This window comes from Bos indicus x Bos taurus, chromosome 21 (assembly GCF_003369695.1).
Source record: "Bos indicus x Bos taurus breed Angus x Brahman F1 hybrid chromosome 21, Bos_hybrid_MaternalHap_v2.0, whole genome shotgun sequence".
NCBI classification, from domain to species: domain Eukaryota; kingdom Metazoa; phylum Chordata; class Mammalia; order Artiodactyla; family Bovidae; genus Bos; species Bos indicus x Bos taurus.
This window is the reverse complement of record NC_040096.1, coordinates 45,502,410-45,521,846: the sequence shown is the minus strand read 5'-3', so window position 1 is coordinate 45,521,846 and position 19,437 is coordinate 45,502,410. Positions and strand designations below refer to the sequence as shown.

The window sequence follows — 19,437 nt, the reverse complement described above, 5'->3', positions numbered from 1 at the left end:
CTTCACGCACGTGCCGAGTTTAGGCCACCTGGGTTAGGGCTTTCCTGTAGTCTGGAACTGAGAAAAGCCAGTGTCATACACAGGGTTCGCACGAGAAGGCTTGACCAGCACATGACCAGCTGAGCAAGGCTCCTCTCCAGGTAATATGCTAGGATATGTGAACACTTCATATGAAGGTATGAATACCCACACCTTCACTTTTGGTATTTTACTGGGAAAATTTAGGCTTGTTTGCTCTTAGTAGGACTGAAACTTCAAGTTAAAAAAAAATTGTGCTTTTCAGTATAGGGTTTTTAGAATTCAGGGCTTAATTTTTGTCTGATTCTATGAATAATAACTAATCCACTGGAAAAGACTTTGAAAATACATTAAAAATAAGTGAGAAATTATTTATAAATTTGTTAAAATTTATGAACATTTTACATTTAAAAAATTAGTAAGATTTATTTTTTAGAAAGTTTTAGATGTACAGAAAAATCTAGTGGTAATTGTACTGAGTTCCCATTAACATCCAGCTTCCCACATACACGTTTTCCCTATTATCAATATCCTACATTAGTGTGATATATGTTACAATTAATGGACCAATATTGATACATTATCATGATCTAAAGTCCATACTTAGAGTTAGGTTTACCATTACGTTGTACGTTTCTTTTTTATATTTATTGTTTGGTGGAGCCACACGGCTTGCAGGATCTTAGTTCCCAGACCAGGGACTGAACCCAGGCTATGGCAGAAAGCTCCGAATCCTAACCACTGGATTGCAAGGGAATTCCTTGTGTTGTATATTTCTATCGGTTTTGACAAATGCATAATGTCCCGTATCCATCATTACAGTATCAAATAAGTTTCACTGCCCTAAACCTGTTCTCCACCAGTCTTTTCTCCCCACTCTCCCACATACCCCTTCCAAACTCCTGGCAACTACTGGTCTTTTTACTGTCTCTATACAGTTTTGTCTTTTTCAGGATGTCTTATAGTTGAAACCATACACTATGTAGCTTTTCCAGACTGGATTCTTTCACTTACAAGATGCATTTAAGTTTCCTCCATGTCTTTTGTGGCTTGATAGCTCGTTTTCTTGTTACCACGGAATAATATTCCGTTGTCTGAGTGTACCAGTTTGTTTTCCATTCATTTAATGAAGATTATCTTGGTTGCTTCCAGTTTGGGGCCAATTATGGATAAAGCTGCTATAACATTTGTGTGCAAGCCTTTGTGTGTGGGGGCACAGCTGGATGTTATAGTTAAGAGTGTGGTTACCTTTGTAAGGAACTGCTGTACTATCTCCCAAAGTTGTTGCATTTTGCATTCTTATCAGAATTCTTACTGCTTACTGCTCTGTACTGCTCTTACATTCTTACTGATGCTCTGAAGCCTCACCAACAGTTGGTATTGTTGATTTTAAAAAAAGTTTTCCATTCTAAAAGATGTTTAGTGTGGTATCTCATTGTTTTAACGTGAAATTCCTGAGGACATAGGATGTTGAGTGTATTTCACATGCTTCTTTACTATCTATATTTCTTCAGTGAGGTATTTGTTAGATTTTTTGTGAACTTTTAAATTGGGTGTCTGTTTCCTTATTGTTGAGCTTTGAGAATTCTTTGTAACTAATATGCACACACATACACAGAACTCTTAATGTATTTTGGATACCAGTCCTTGGTATCCTTTGGATACCAAACACGTGTGTGTTCTAGTCTGGCCTTGTCTTTTTATTCTCTTAAGTGTCTTCATAGAAGTTTTCAATTTTAAAAGTCTATCAATTTTTTCTTTCATGGATTGTGCTTTTGGTGTTTTATCTAAAAGCTCATTGCCAAACACAAGGTCACCTAGATTTTATGTTATTGTCTAGAAGTCTTACAGTTTGGTGTTTCACATTAAGTGAAGTTTAACTTAAAGATCCAATGTAAGTTAACTCTGTGATAGATAATGGTCTGTATCTATTAACAGATACATGTTTTTGCATGTGGATACAGAATCGTTGCAGAGCACCATTTTCAGAAAGAGTATTCTTTCTCCAGTGGATTGCTGTTCCCCAGTGGATCCCCACAGTCAAAGGCGTTGGCATAATCAATAAAGCAAAATTAGATGTTTTTCTGGAACTCCCTTGCTTCTTCGATGATCCAGAGGATGTTGGCAATTTGATCTCTGGTTCCTCTGCCTTTTCTAAATCCAGTTTGAACATCCGGAAGGTCACGGTTCATGTACCGTTGAAGCCTGGCTTGGAGAATTTTGAGCATTACTTTGCTATCATGTGAAATGAGTGCAACTGTGCTGCAGTTTGAGCATTCTTTGGTATTGCCTTTCTTTGGGATTAGAATGAAAACTGACCTTTTCCAGTCCTGTGGCCACTGCTGAGTTTTCCAAATTTGCTGGCATATGGAAATTGTGAAATGATTCTTAACAAAATTGCGTTTAGAATCAAACCCATACCCACCAGAGATGTTCAGAGGGTTCAAACAAACCTTGTGCACACCAGGACCCAGAGATCCCACAGAGACTGAACCAGAACTGTGTTTGAGTGTCTCCTGCAGAGGTACAGGTCAGTAGTGGACTGCTGCAGGGACAGGGGCTCTGGGTACAGCAGACTGGGGTATGGCATAAGCCCTCTTGGAGGAGATTGCCATTTACCCACAATAGTGGCGCCAGAACTTACACAGGACTGGGAAACAGACTCTTGGAGGGCACAAACAAAATCTTGTCTGCACCAGGACCCTGGAGAAAGGCGCAGTGACCCCTCAGGAGACTGACCCAGAATTGTCCATGAGTGTCCAGGAGTCTCCAGTGGAGATATGGGTCAGTGGTGGCCTGCTACAGGGTTGGGGGCACTGAGTGCAGCAGTGCGTGTATGGACAGTCTGAAGGAGGTCGCTATTATCTTCATTACCTCCATCATAGTTTGGCCTCAGGTCAAACAGCCCCGCCCATCAACAGAAATTTGGATTAAAGGTTTACTGAGCATGGCCCCACCCATCAGAACAAGACCCAGTTTCCCCCTCAGTCTCTCCCATCAGGAAGCTTCCATAATAAGCCTGTTATCCTTCTCTATCAGAGGGCAGACAGACTGAAAACCACAATCACAGAAAACTAACCAATCTGATCACATGGACCACAGCCTTGTCTAACTCAATGGAACTATGAGCCATGTGTAGGGCCACCCAAGACAGATGGGTCATGGTGGACAGTTATGACAAAACATGGTCCACTGGAGAAGGGAATGGCAAACCACTTCAGTATTCTTAAGAACCCTATGAAAAGGCAAAAAGATAGGACACTGAAAAATGAAATCCCCAGGTCAGTAGGTGCCTAATATGCTACTGGAGATAAGTGGAGAAATAACTCCAGAAAGAAGGAAGAGACGGAGCCAAGGCAAAAACACCACCCAGTTGTGGATGTGACTGGTGATGGAAGTAAAAGTCTGATGCTATAAATAGAGCCATATTGCATAGGAACCTGGAATGTTAGGTCCATGAATCAAGGCAAATTGGAAGTGGTCAAACAGGAGATGGCAAGAGTGAACATCCACATTTTAGGAATCAGTGAACTAAAATGGACTGGAATGGGTGAATTTAACTCAGATGACCATTACATCTACTACTGTGGGCAAGAATCCCTTACAAGAAATGGAGTAGCTCTCATAGTCAAAAAAAGAGTCTGAAATGCAATACTTGGACGCAATCTCAAAAATGACAGAATGATCTGTTCATTTCCAAGGCAAACCATTCAATATCACAGTAATCCAAGTCTGTGCCATGACCAGTAATGCTGAAGAAGCTGAACGGTTCTATGAAAACCTGTAAGACTTTCTAGAACTAACACCTAAAAAATATGACGTTTTTAATTATAGGGGACTGGAATGCAAAAGTAGGACGTCAAGAAATACCTGGAGTAACGGGCAAATTTGGCCTTGGAGTACAAAATGAAGCAGGGCAAAGGCTAATAAGAGTTTTGTCAAGAGAGCACACTGGTCATAGCAAGCACCCTCTTCCTACAACACAAGAGAATACTCCACACGTGAACATCACCAGATGGTCAATACCAAAATCAGACAGATTATATTCTTTGCAGCCAAAGATGGAGAAGCTCTATACAGTCAGCAAAAACAAGACTGGGAGCTGACTGTGGCTCAGATCATGGACTCCTTATTGCCAAATTCAGACTTAAATTGAAAAAAGTAGGGAAAACCACTAGACCATTCAAGTATGACCTAAATCAAATCCCTTATGATTATCCAGTGGAAGTGACAAATAGATTAGGGATTAGATCTGATAGACAGGGTGCCTGATAAACTATGGACGGAGGTTTGTGACATTGTACAGAAGGCAGTGATCAAGACATCACGAAGAAAAAGAAATGCAAAAAGGCAAAATGGTTGAGGAGGCCTTACAAATAGCTGAGAAGAGAGAAGCAGAAAGGCAAAGGAGAAAATGAAAGATACACCCATTTGAATGCAGAGTTCCAAAGAATAGCAAGGAGAGATATGAAAGCCTTCCTCAGTGATCAATGCAAAGAATTAGAGGAAAACAATAGAATGGGAAAGACTAGAGATCTCTTCAAGAATATTAGAGATACCAAGGGAACGTTTCATGCAAAGATGGACAAAAAAAGGACAGACATGGTTATGGACCTAACAGAAGCAGAAGCTATTAAGAGGTGGCAAGAATACATAGAACTACTACACAAAAAAGATCTTCATGACCCAGATAACCAAGATGGTGTGATCACTGGACTAGAGCCAGACATCCTGGAATGTGAAGTGAAGTGGGCCTTAGGAAGCATCACTATGAACAAAGCTAGTGGAGGTGATGGGATTCCAGCTGAGCTATTTCAAATCCTAAAAGAAGATGCTGGGCAAGTGCCTAGAAAATACCATAGAGAGAGGAGCCTGGCGAGCTACAGTCTGTGGGGTTGCAAACAGTTGGACACAACTTAGCAGCTAAACCACCATGGCCCATTCCAGAAATGCCCCACAAGAACTTAAACACTTACTCACCAGTTTCAGCAGATACTCTTTATACAATTTCTGGTGTGTTAGGCTTGCACACAGGGTTTCCTGTTCAGAGAAACCCCTGAGACAGGGAAGCAGAGAAATGTACAAATTAGTTGGATTTTCCAGAATGTAAAATAAATGGAAGGTTAACAGTCATCCTAGGATCATTCATGGTTTCAGTCGAAGTGCCGTTATCATGTTAGCTGTTAGGACTTGTTTCTTGTATTTTGTGATTATTGATCGTCAGAATATACTTCACCTTAGCATTTCTGATTCTGTAAGAGACCCTAAAGATCCTTAATATAGTAATTTGATTGTGGCACATATCTGAATGTTAAGATTTGGGGCTAGTGAGGGAGCTGAGTACCTAGTCCGTTGTTCATGTAATCTAAATGGTAAAAGATGTTTCTTCATGTGAGTACCAAAAGAAGGAAAGCCGTATGTTTACCCAAAGAGCTTCATATTCATGAATGTCTGGACATACCCCTCTGAATGTCAGTATTCAACTGCATATTTCTTACTAGGAGTTGATCAAAATGCCCTTTGGGTAAAAATGTTTAGTTTTAACATTTTTTTTTTTTAGCATTTGAATAAGACTTCCATGTTAACCCTGTTGTCTATCCAAGACTCTGTTAAAAACAGAATTAGAGCACTGAATGTTTACATACTTAAAACTCATCTCTGTTTCTTCCAGTTCTTTTAAGTATAAAATAACCAATTTAATATTGGTTAACTTAAAACTACTTCTTAAATTCATCTAGATTTTGTATTAACATTTTCTTAACAAATGAGTAAATTTCCATTTTCTACACCAGAAGATATTTTCTTATAGAAAAATCCAGTTATTGCTAGTCTCTCACCCACGATTCCAGGAGGGTGAAGCTACTCAAGGCCGTCAGGGTACAGAAATTCAGTCTTTTCAGGGGAGCAGTTCTTCACACAGACTCCACTTTCAAACTGAAAGCAGCACTTTATAGAGCCTAGTTGATCTGGATGGGTAATCCCAGGGCAGCAGCCTCAGAATCGGAAGAACTCTGCTTCCCTTTTAGGACACAGTACAACTCATGACTCAGTTCTGAAGAGGATGTGGTCGGTGAAGTTTCCTGCATCTGGTGGTCACAAGTTCACATTGCTCCCGCTCTGCGGGCCTGTTGGCTGCAGGAATAGGAGCAACTGACTACAGGGATTGGTATTAGACCAGCAGCCATGCTCACCTGCCTGAGGTAACAACATCAACAGCACCAGACTTACCCGGTGCAAACAAGAACATGGAATGTATTGGCCTTAGACATTCCAAGATTTTTGGATCCTCTGTAACAATTAGTGAGGCTTCCTAGGTGGCTCAGTGGTAAAGAACCTGCCTGCCAATGCAGGTTTGATCCCTGGGTGGAGATCCCCTGGAAAAGGAAATGGTAATCCATTCCAGTATTCTTGCCTGGAAAATCCCATGGACAGAGGGGCCTGGCAGGCTACAGTCCATGGGGCTGCAAAGTTGGACATGACTGAGCTACTAACCACATACTTACATAACAATTAGTGGCTGAGGTCACCAGGGATCTACTCTGGCAAGTTTAAATACTTAATTCAAAAAAAGATTATTCAAAATATAGTTTGCTCTTTTTCCCTTAGTGTTGTTTATGGTGGTATCTCTCCTTTACTATAGACCAATTTCTTAAAGTCTGCTTTAAATAATCAATCTTAAGGCAGCAAAGAAAATACACTTTCTACAACTTTTCTAACCCTATTGTTTCCCAAAGGTAACTACAATTTCTGCTCTTAAAAATACTGGTTCTTATTGAGTATAGATTAAATGTGTACCTCGACTACTGAAGATCAATAAAGCTAATCATTTTACTATAGTTAAAACCTCCAATGGTACTTGGAATTCAAGTTCAGGAATGAATGAGGAATTGTAAAAAAGACGGCTTCCCACGCCAAGTTACTACATTCAGAGCAAGTTTTGAAACCAGAGTTTTAGTTTGTGATTTATTAATTATGCCATACAAGCTACAGTTTAAATTTCTGGCTATTAAGTTCCTTAAGCCAAAGAAACGTGGATCCCTCAACAAAGATGAATAAAAACTACCATGTGAAGGTGGTGAACATTAATTTAACAGTGTGCACATACCGAAGACTTAATACTCTAAATTCAAGGTAAAAAAGACAGGATGCGATTATTTTCCAAAAGCATTGGTTTTATTTATACAGACAGAGTCCTAACCATTTCAGTGGCAGCAAGAGTGGGAGAAGTTCCTTTTTCAATCGAGGGGCCCCCAAAATGTTGGTCTGTTGTTACCAAACACACAGGCAAGTGGCGTCACGGATTTGGTAAACTACCTACAGTGTCTAGTCTCTCTCTGCTAGAGCAACAAGGTGAGCGTCAATCTCTGCTTCTGTAAGAATCCTGGAAGGCAAAGGGAAAAAAACCCCACAACTATTTACTTTTTGAAAACCTTTTATTATGCAAAATAAACACACACATACAAAAGTAGGATAGCAATGACCTTTTGTGTACCTATCACCCAATTTGATAGGTTGATACCCACCTGATTCCTGATTTAGGAAGATGCCCTGGAGGAGGGCATGGCAACCCACTCCAGTGTTCTTGCCTGGAGAATCCCATGGACAGTAGGAGCTTTGCGGGCTACAGTCCACAGAGTTGCACAGACACAACTGAAGTGACTTTGTGTGCATGCAAGTAGTTTATACAGTTGTTTATGCTTATTATTTAAATACTTACTATCTAGCTATTATTTATATATATAAATATATATATATTCTATTTATTATTTAAATACTATCACAATTTATAAATGATACAAGAGTTTTCTGAAGACATAGGCTCTTTGGTTTCTTATTTATTTAACTAGTAGATGAAAATAAAGATTTTAAAGGTTATAGAAGGGTCTCAGAATAGAACACAAAAACTAATTGGAGGTCCTTTAGAGAAATTGCTCCCGCTGGAATTTTACTGCTTTAAAAAAAAAGAAAGAAAGAAAAAAAAAAGGCAATCTTTTCCTCCAGGGGATAAAGGGGAATTCAATTATGTTTTTTAAAAAAGTTCTATAAGTTTTTCTTAAATCTTTCAAGTTTATATCACTTACCCGAAGGCAACAAAAAGGACAAACTAGAAAAATGTACTAAGGAAGCTCTGAAAGGTCTGGTTAAGCTTAGTTTACTACTTTTGTTCCCCAGCCCTAAACTTGACATGTGTTTTTTTAATTCTGACCTAAAAGTAAATACACGTAACAGTTAACATGCCTTCCAGCAGCTTCCTTGCATCTGTGATTTAACAGAAACATTCTCTATTCACAAGAGTATCAGGTTCATGGTAAAAGTCTGCTGGGAGGATTAAGTGAGCTGATAACATGTTAAGCACCCAGTACAGACCTGACTCATGGAAGCTGTGAGTAAGAACAGACAAGCATCCAGTCCAGCATCAGATATTCAATTAGCTGTATGCAAAATCTGGGGGTTTCAAAGATACCCAGATAGGGTCTGATGTACATCAGTATTTCATATTGTTCTTCAAAGCTCCATTTAAATAACCACTAAATAATCAAAGCTCCATCTGAAAACTACTAGTTTGGAGCTGAATTTCTATCGGCCTTAAGCTAAAAAAAGAAAAACTCTTATACTTACTTTACTCCTTATATAAAAGAGGTTATTATATATCACTTCTGGTATTAGGTATAAAATAAATAAAATGAGAAAAAAAGCAGTTATGTCTGTTTTAAGGAGACATCCAATAAGTTTTAAAACAGACCTCTCAGGACCTTGCTGGTGGTCCAGAGGTTAAGAATCCCCCTTGCAGTGCACGGGGACGCGGGTCCAATCCCTGATGGGGGAACTAAATCCCACAGGCTGTGGAGCAACTAAGCCTGTGCGCCGCAACTACCGAGTCTGTGAGCTCTGGAGCCCACACACAAGCAGAGTGTGCAACAAGGATGCTGCGTGCTGCAACCAAGATCCGACGCAGTTAAACAAACAGTAAAATAAACGACAATAACAACAAAACCAGATCTCTCAAGTGCTAGGGAAAAACCTAACTCATTCAAAAAAGTGTTTTTTCTTCAAGTTGTAGGTCAATGAACCAACATACCTCCGCCTTTCTACACCAGAATTTATCACCAGGCAAACTTCTTTAAGTACCTTACCCAACAATATATCTCACCTGAATTTAGGATTTTCGACTGTAACTACTCCAACTTCTATTTCTGAAGGTTTGAAATCAATTGATAGAACAGTAGACAGGCATGTAATCGCAGTCTGAAAAAAGTATCAATATTTAAAATAATATAGAATTTTTCAGAGATTCCAAGATTTTTCTCATCCTAATCTTTTTCAACTCATGAATTAACCACAAGCTATTCATTTTTGAGGTGGTAGTTCAACAGCCACACAGATTGCTTAATTCTAAGATGTTGCCTGCCAATAACAAGAAACTTGTTTATACCAAGTTGAGCTATAAATGAAAGGCATCTCACAAGAAAAACAGGGTAATTAAGACAAAACAGTCTGTTTACCTGATGATCACTACATGCCACACAATAGGCTCAGTACTTGGAGTAAGACGTGGAGAGGATAAAAGATAAATATAGCCTTCTTTTAAGGAATTTACAGTGATAATACTTTAAGAATGTTTTAAGTGGCTTTGTACGTGATGTGATTAATTAATTCACGTAACTATGAATTGCAATTAAAAAAAAAAAAACTTAAGAGACATTTAAACAGTACCTCCCACATAAGAACGAGATTCACGTTTCCTGTTAGTATATGATAATACTGCCAACCAAACAAAGTATTAGATGATAATTTTTCCTTTCTTGTTTATCAGAATCATGTTAGTCTTCAGAATTGCTGTATCCCAGACCTTCTTTTCAACAATTTACTAAAATTTTGTTTTTAACTTCTTGGCAATAAATAAGAAGCTTCTTTAGTCTAAGGTTGTTACTAAGTACTTGTATAGGAATTTTGGCTTGTCCTGTCAATTTAAAACTTCCCAATCATAACCAACAATCCCCTCAAGAATACTGCTTAATGCTGACTCTAGGCATTCCAGTTATAATTTCTCTGTCAAGTCCTCCTGTGAGCATACTATTTTACTATGAAGATATCTGCTTCCCTGAAAACTTGGTGTGTGACTGCTTTTCTTTTAGGACCGTAAGAGCAACATTACTGACTCAACTTTCTCACTTCTGCTTCCGGTTAGCTTAAGTCTAATTTAAATCCCAGCCATGCAGGTTTTCGGCCTGGTCTTGACTTGACTCTCAGTTATATTTTCCCATTTTATGTGTTTTGCTGAAAGCAGTCTCAAATACAGTATGAGACAGAGAATTAGATGAATAAAGCAGTCCTCACGGTTCCCATGTGACACCAATTTTACTATTAACCTGACAAATTTGGATATCATGAATATCCCAGGAATAGCTTATAAAGATTGTCAATTATGCAACCATCTTCATTATTCTAAATAGCATTAAAAAAAAAGGTCAGCTCCTTTCAGTTAACTTACTTCCACTGTCTGTTCAAAGGTCCAATCAAATTTCTTCTTTACTTTTTTTTCAAGGAAGCTGGTTGACTCAGTTTGTTTAACTCCTGCTGCAGTTGCTTTAAACCCACAGTAGTAACCTGCAGGATCACACTTGTACACCTGAGGGCCTTGTTCTTCATCTATACCAATTAAAATCATACCTAAACAGAAAAAAAGACCCTCATTAAATATCTTAAACCTTCATACAACCAGATTTCATCTTATCTTGGTGTTGTCACATATCTGTTAATTACTCTGGCTTTTTTAGGATATATACATATATGTAATTCCTGAGAACAGGTTTTTTAATGGGTGACAGATAGTAAGTGCTCAATAAACGTGGAAATTAAATGATGTTATATAGAAAAGGAAACTCATGAAAGCAAAGAAAATCAAGTTAGCCAATTTCAGAATTCTTTAAAAAATTTTTAAAAAAATGTTTTGCTTTAAGAAAACTAGTAACAAAACATAGTTTATCTCCACAGATAAATTAGGTAATAAATCTCCACTTTGCAAAAGGTTTTATCACAGAGTTTAAAAGGTCTAAATGATCACAAATGTAACACACAAACAATCTTCTAATCCCTGCTATTACCTAAAGCATGTTCCTCTGAACCCCAACCCCTCAAGATGTTAACTGGTCAGATAAATTTGGAAAATAGACTTTTCACATATTATTTTTAGAAAATATACAGAAGCATATTAAGTGTTCTAAAATCTTCTGCTGTAAGCTGATCTACTTTACCTCAGTAGTTCTTAAATTTATTTGACCATAGAATACTTTTTTTTTTTTAATTTAGGAACTACCTATTAAGGTTCCAGAGAACTCAAAGTGTATGGAACTCACCTTGGGAATGCTGGCACTAAGTGAAATAAACCTAGGGACTAGTTGCTTACCTCTATCTATAATGCCCATCTTTGTTACTGTTGATATATATTCCTGTACTAGTCAGTATAAACCAAATTCTAAATTCTGTACACATAACATATTAAATGTTATTATAATGACATACAATTAAGATAAACACCACCGCCAAACTTCTCTCTACTCAGCAGAACAGGTAACAAAGAAGGGCTTAACCCCATCTGAACCTTTTTAATATAGTGTCTTATGTTATCCATAACATTTCTTTACATTTTACACTTGACATACAATAGGAAGTACCAAGGACACCACAAAAGAGATACCCACTTACTGCCTGGGGGGTGGGGTAGTTAACACTTCCTTACTCCAGATGAGCAGGGTTTAACACATGATAAGGAACCTAAGGGCAATCAAGGCAAAAGGAACACACACAAAGGGACACAATGGGTCAGGACACACCCAGGAACGACAAAAAGATCCATGTATTACAGCAGTTTCAGGACAGAGAAATGCAGCACAAGAAAGAGGCAACTTGGGAATACACTGTAAGGGACCCTGCACATCATATTAACAACAAAACAACAAAACTCTAGGATGACAACTCAGGTAGCAATATGGAACAGTCTAGGAAAGAGTAAGAAGGGAGAAAGGTGGTAAAATAGGTGGCAAAGGCAAGAGATGATGGAAAAGTGACACAGATATTCTGCAGTAAAGCTTGATAGTCTGACTAAATAGAAGACCAGGGAAGGTGAGGTGGGGGTAGGAAAAAAGTTGAGGATGAGAGTAGGAAAAGAGCAATGATTTCAAGTTTGAAGTATCTGTGGGACATGAAGGAAGAGACTGGGATAAAGCTAATGAGGGAGTGACTGACATATAGATGAGATAGTAAAATAAAGCCATGAAAGCAGATGAGATTACCCAGACAAAACAAAGAGGACAGAAGGACCAAGGAGAGAAACCTGATGAACAACATTTAAGGGACCCGTAGACGAGGATAAACTAAGGAAAGTGAGGAGGCAGAGGAGAAGAGTATCACTGAAGAAATCAAGGGAGACTTTTTTAAGTAATAGGTCAATCATTACACTGACTGCTTTAATTCTCATAAATAAATGACATGCTGTCTGAAACAGACATGTTGAATTTTCCAGGCTAACTTATTCCATTAAGTTTAAACCAATAAATCTTATTTCTCTCCCAATAAAATTTTACTTGTTTTTTAAAAGAAGAAATTTATTCTTCTTTATATGACTATAAAGTATATAAAATATAAAGTATATGAATCACAGGCATACGTGTGTGACCCTGAATCTTTAGGGTGGTCAAAAGAAACAACTACAATGTTAAGATGCCTAATTTAGGCATTTTCACTCAACTAGTAATCTAGAGTTGCAGTGGAATCTCCACTACAAAAGCCTAATAGTGTCTCATGTTTAAAGGTGTGCCTAAAAGACTGCTGTGAATCCTATCCTTCCAACACCCATTTATTATAAAGATTTTTCTCACCTTTCATGATTTTCCAAACCACATGTTCAAAACCCAAGTCTTGCTGAAATAACTTTCTTAATGTATGTTCTCTAAAAAACAATCTGAATTCATTAATTATTTGGGAGACTTGTTTGCATACTTACAACAACCAAGAGGCCGCATTTCAGCATTCTGTGTGTAGACCTGAGAAATATCAGCAATTCTTTTACACAGCATGTCCACGGGAATTTCGTAACCATACTTGTATTTCCAATTAGCTGCCTCATAGCGTGCCCTCTGTACCTGGGATCTACTGTCAGCTTAGAGCATAAGAAACAAAGGTTTATTTCGTTAGAAGGAAAGCATGAACCTCAAAGCCAGGTAACTGTCACAACATATGCATGTATCTCATTATGACTTAAGGAAAGCAGAAGTGGTCCACAATGGTTTTTTCTCCCACCAACATACAGTGAATGACTCAGCAATAAGTATGTGACAAGGAAAAAAATGTAAAAGATGAAGTCCTATACAGAGATAGCTCTGCTCTTTTATGCTGAACTCTTCTTCATCAGCCATCACAATAATTTCTAAAAGTGTCTAATAATCTCCCAAAGAACAAGGTATAAGGAGAAAGAATAAGGTTTCTCTCCACCTTTGTGTAGACTTGAATGTTCCCTTGATTTCAGAAAACAGAAACCCAAAGTTATTTTCACAATTGTCACCTACTTCTAACCAGTGTCACTATCACCAGGTTTGAGATATACTGACTTATGTCCCCTTAAATTATGAACCATATCATAGATGAAATAAATTACTAAACCATTTCATAGATGAAATCAATCATTTTTGAGAGGGGCCTTGCTCAGTTTCCCTGACAGCAGCATAGATATCTAATTCTATTAAACTTACGGTTTCAAAAAAGCACACAATACTCCGAAGACTGATACTAGCCTTGGAAGACTGCAAATCAGATATGCAGGGAAGCCTTTTAAAATTAAAAATAATGTGAAGAAAATAACAAATCTAAGTAAGTATCAGCCAGTCACCTGTCATTCCTGTCATCACACAGCCAATGTTTTCAGTTATCTTGAATAAGTGAGTCACTGTGCTGGAATCCAGTAATTTGTCCTAAAGAACAAATCAAGATAATTAAAAACAAAAAAATCACAGGTCTCTGTGTAGTGATAAAAAAACATTATGGAATTATAACAATGAACTATAAATGTCTTCTGTTCATTTTACAGTTAAAACCAATAAAAAATGGAGGTGTGGGCACTACTCTGTTTTCCTTTTTAAGATGATATGTTTTCTGTGGACAAGAACTTTAGCTCACCAAAGTATGTTCTGAGGTACCTGAAGACAAAAGACCTAGAAATGCCATTTTGCTTATAGAAATAACATATACAGATAATAATATACCCTTGTACAAACTCATGAGACATTCTTACATTGCATTCTGCAACAACTGCCTATCTGGGCAGTACTACTTACAGGTACTTTCTTCTGTGTGACAATTACTGCACAGTCTTTCCCTCTGACAGCTACTGATGTAAGGCCACCCTGGTTAATAGCCTTAAAAGCATATTCTGGAAAATAGAACAGATTTTTTAAAATGTAAAATAAATGATCATAGATCCATGCAATTCAGTAATAAACAGTCATTAAAAATAAACAGCTTGATTAACATGGAATGCCATCTGAGATATGCAAAATCAAAATAATAATGATAATAATAAACCATGATTAAACCAACTGTATTTCTTTTCATTTTGATCATTTTCATCAGGAGCAAACACTAAATTTCCAATAATCAATTTTTATCATATCAAATCTTTATCAATTGTTTTATCATTAAAAAAAAAATCTGTTTTATAGCCATTATTCCTACCACGTCTGGTTTTCCTGGGTAAAATTTAGGTGCTTTACATTTTCTCAAAATTTATTATTTCTGTTAACTTTCGGTCAATAACTAATTGATTGTATGCAGCTTTAATTGTTGTTATCTTTTTTACCCTCTCTACCAAGGTGAAAATTTCTGGATCATGTTGTTTGCAACTTTCACGTTACTTACACTATTGGATTCTTTAGTTTATCTATAACAAACTACAGCTTGTGCACTTCTCTAGTTGCTGTCAAACCACTCCCACGTTAAAACAGCTGATCAAAGTGATTTATAAAAACAAACTACTTTGGTACCACATGGTTTAGTTGAGACTGCCTATGGAGAGCAGAATTACAGATGAGACTATCCCTTTCAATGTTATTTATTTCTGTAATATTTAAACTTAATAAAAACGTATTTTGTAAACAGGAAAACTGCAACAAAATTTAATATATGCTCACTGTAGAAAATACAGAGGAAATATAGAAGAAAAAAATCACTCACTACTCCAGTTGTTATTTACATCTGACACATAATAAATGCTTTCAAAATTCTGTCAAGTATTACTCTGCACACCAGGTCTGAGGCCTGGTCTCATTTGGTTCAAAAAGCCGCTGTGATGAGGCTCATCTAAGGAAGATATTACCTATGACACCAAAGAACTTACCTTTAATAGGAGCTGTGATAAAAATCCTTTATCAAATTATAATAACTTGTTTTTACCATCTCATTATACCACAAATAATTTCTAAAATATGTTTCATAATGCTTCTCAGTTCTGTTTCTCATATGATCAATAAAGCCTGTACCAGATCAATCCTCCAGATAAACTATAAACTCTAGCCAAAACAATAACTAGCCCAAAGATACCAGAGAGAGGCCAAAAGTACACAGATTCTAGAGAGGGAGTCCGTGCCTGAAGAAGGGAATGGAGTGGGGTCAACCTCCCATTTTCATGACTTACAGCTTGCCTGCAGGCCCTAGTCTGGGCTAAACACCCACAGAAAATTCAGTCCTTTTGACCTGAAGAGCTAGAGAACAGCTTGGGGGAGTAATCACAGCTGCTGGAGAATGAGGGAGAGAAAGGAGAGAGGGAGATCCTCAATGTCTTTATTGCCCAAATCTCTGGCTGATTCCATAACCACACATAACAAAAGACAGACTCCAAGCATCTTAGCTAGGATAAAAGAATTAAGGTGAGATTTAAGCTGCCATCAATTAACTGCCTGCTAGAAGGAGGAACATAACAAAATCCAGTCTTTACAACCCAACATTTACAAATGCCCAGGATATAATCCAGAATTGCTCAACATACTAAAAAAGAAAACAAAACATAGTTAAATGTGATCTACTTATAGGAGACCAACCCTTAGATGATCCAGATGTTGTATTAGCAGGCAAAGTTATTAAAACTATGTTCAGTGACATAATAAAAATATTCAAGATGAAGAAAGAAATTTCAGTAAAGTACAAAAGAACCAAGTAGAAATCACAAAACTAAAAAATACAATTTAAAATTAAAAAATTCACCAAATGGACTTAACTGCAGAATGGAGATAATATAGCAGAGAGTATGAAAAATGAATCAAAGTATACTTTTTGTTTTTTGCCTTGCTGCATGACAATGTGGGGTCCAGTTCCTGGACTAGGGATAGAATCCGTGCCCCTGCAGTGGAAGCACGGAGTCCTAACCAGTGGTCCACCGAGAAAACAGATTTAAAAATACAAGTCTGCAGATTAATATCAACAGGTATAAGTGTGTTAACTGGAGAGGAAAGAATGAGACCCAAAACAGACACAAAAATTTGAGAAATAATGGTTAAAATGTTCCAAATTTGGCAGAAGACATAAAATTCCACACTGAAGATCCAGCAAACTCCAAGCAGGATAAATAAAAAGGCCCTGACTCATTACAGTCCAATTCCTGAAAATCAAAAGCAGGGAAAACGTTGAGAACAGAGAAAAAGAACAGATTACATACAAGAGAACAATGATTTAAATTCCATGGATTTCACCTGAAGATAGTGGAACATCCTTAAATTGTGGAAAGAAAAACCATCAATTCAGAATTCTATTTTCAACAAAAACATCCTTCAAGAATGAAAGTAAAACAGACACTTTCAGATCTGCAACAAAAATGCTAAAAGAAGTTCCCTGGGCTGAAGGAAAATAGTACCAAGAGAACCCAATCTTTAGAAGTAAGAAACATCAAAAAATGGTAAATACCTGGATAAATATAAAAGACTTATTCTCTTTAATTCTTTAAAAATACATAACAAAAATTATAACATTTATGGAGTTTGTAAAATATGGAGATGTATTACTTACAGAAGGAAAGGGAGTAAGTTGACTTACAATGTTTTAAGGCTTGTACATTTTTTGTGAAATGATAAACATTAACTCTAAGAAAGATGGAAAGAAGTTAAGCATATATATTATAATTCTTAAAACAAGACTAAAAAATGCTAAGATGTAGCCAAAAGGCTAATAGATTAAAATGAAATTCCAAAAACTGTTCAAATAATCAAAAAGAAGGCAAGGGAGGAGGTACTGAGGAAAAAACAAGCAAACAAAACAGAGACAAACAGAAATAAATAAAATGATAAGTTAAAATCTAGCCATGTCTTCCATGTCCTGGCTATTATAAACAGTGCTGCGATGAACACTGGGGTACACGTGTCTCTTTCCCTTCTGGTTTCCTCAGTGTGTATGCCCAGCAGTGGATGAATGGATAAGAAAGCTATGGTACATATACACAATGGAGTATTACTCAGCCATTAAAAAGAAAACATTTGAATCAATTCTAACGAGGTGGATGAAACTGGAGCCTATTATACAGAGTGAAGTAAGCCAGAAGGAAAAACACCAATACAGTATAATAACGCATATATACGGAATTTAGAAAGATGGTAACAATAACCCTGTGTACGAGACAGCAAAAGAGACACTGATGTATAGAACAGTCTTATGGACTCTGTGGGAGAGGGAGAGGGTGGGAAGATTTGGGAGAATGGCATTGAAACATGTCAAATATCATGTATGAAACGAGATGCCAGTCCAGGTTCGATGCACCATACTGGATGCTTGGGGCTAGTGCACTGGGACGACCCAGAGGGATGGTATGGGGAGGGAGGAGGGAGGAGGGTTCAGGATGGGGAACACATGTATACCTGTGGCGGATTCATTTTGATATTTGGCAAAACTAATACAATTATGTAAAGTTTAAAAATAAAATAAAATTTAAAATTAAAAAAAAAAAGCAGCCAAAAGAAAAAAAAGAAAACTAAAGCTTTAAAAAAATGTATTGATTTTTAAAAAACTATTAAATAAGCAATTAAAAAAAAAAGAATTGATTAAAAAAAAAAAATCTAGCCATGTCAAAAAAAGAGAAATCTAACCATGTTAACAATTGCATTAAATGTTAATAGATGAAATACTCCAATGAAAAGCATAAACTGTCAGAACGGATAAAAAAGCAAGATTCAAATATATGCTGACAACCGGAGACACACTTTACAAAATGGATGAGAAAAAGTTGATTAGCCTGGGATGGAATGGGCACACAGGGGAAATGGATGGTATTGTAAAGTGCTAGAAACCTTATATTTTGGAAATTTTTTAAATTTGAAAATTTAAAACCATACTTCTAAATAATCCATAGGTCAAAGAAGTAACCACAAAGGAAATTTTAAAATATTTTGAATTGAGTAGTAATGGTAAAATATAACAAAACTTGCAGAATGCAGCTCAAAGTGTTCAGAAGGAATTTTACCACTATGGTGGTAGGATCCTAAGGTGGCCTCCCCTCAACAATACCTGCCTCCTGGTGTTCACATCTTTGTGTAATCCCCTCTCCTGAGCAGTTAGTATCTCTAACTCCCTTCTAACTGAATACGTCAAAGGTGATGGGATGGCACCTTCCTGATTACATTATATAAGACTATCTTGCTAGCAGACTCACTCTAGACCTTCTTCCTGCTGGACTGCTAAGTGGCTCCGTGGCAAGAACCACTGGTGGCCTCTGGTGAAGTCAGTCAGAAAGCGACTAGGGCCCCCAGTTCTACATTGCAAACCTAAGTTTCTACTTTAAGAAGCTAAAAAAGGCAAAATAAAACTAAATTAGAAAAAAGAAATAATAAAGATCAGAAATCAATGAAATGGACATAAAAGAGGACATGAGCAAAAGTCAAAAATTGATTGTTTGAAAAATACCAATAAAATTATAAATCCTTTGGTATACTGAAAAACAGTCCCCAAATGATATCCATGTACTAATTCCTAGAACCTGCAAACATTACCATGTATAGCTCCTTTCCCCCAAAAAAACTCTCTGCACATGTGATTAAGTTAATCTTCAGATGGGGAGATTATTCTGGTGGTCTCTAAATGCATTCCTATGTATCCTTATTAAGAGAGACAGATGGAAATTTTACACACAGAGAGAAGCAGGTGCTATGAAGGAGGAGCAGAGAGATTTGCAAATGCTGGTCTTGAAGATTAGAGGGATGGAGCAGGAGCCACAAGCCAAGAAATGCTGGTAGCCTCTTGAAGTGGACAAGAGGAGGGAAGCATTCTTCCCTAGAGCCTCCAGAGATAGAATGGCCCTGCTTGAGACTCTGATCTTGGTCCAATGATACAGATTTTAGACTTCTGGCTTCCACAACTGTGAGAGAATAAATTTCTGTTGTTTTAAGCAAC

At 37.2% G+C, this 19,437-nt stretch overlaps 1 protein-coding gene across 1 annotated transcript in view; it reads right to left on the bottom strand.

The window, feature by feature from the left end:
* Positions 1-7,172: 7,172 nt before the first annotated feature.
* Positions 7,173-19,437, bottom strand: part of PSMA6 (proteasome subunit alpha 6) — a 24,435-nt gene continuing 12,170 nt past the window's right edge. The window contains exons 2-7 of the mRNA XM_027521144.1: positions 14,349-14,443; positions 13,904-13,985; positions 13,022-13,177; positions 10,511-10,689; positions 9,170-9,264; positions 7,173-7,399 (exon numbers count right to left, since the gene is read on the bottom strand). Coding sequence (XP_027376945.1) covers positions 7,342-7,399; positions 9,170-9,264; positions 10,511-10,689; positions 13,022-13,177; positions 13,904-13,985; positions 14,349-14,443 — 665 coding nt within the window. The 3' untranslated portion in view covers positions 7,173-7,341. The remainder of the gene's footprint in view (positions 7,400-9,169; positions 9,265-10,510; positions 10,690-13,021; positions 13,178-13,903; positions 13,986-14,348; positions 14,444-19,437) is intronic.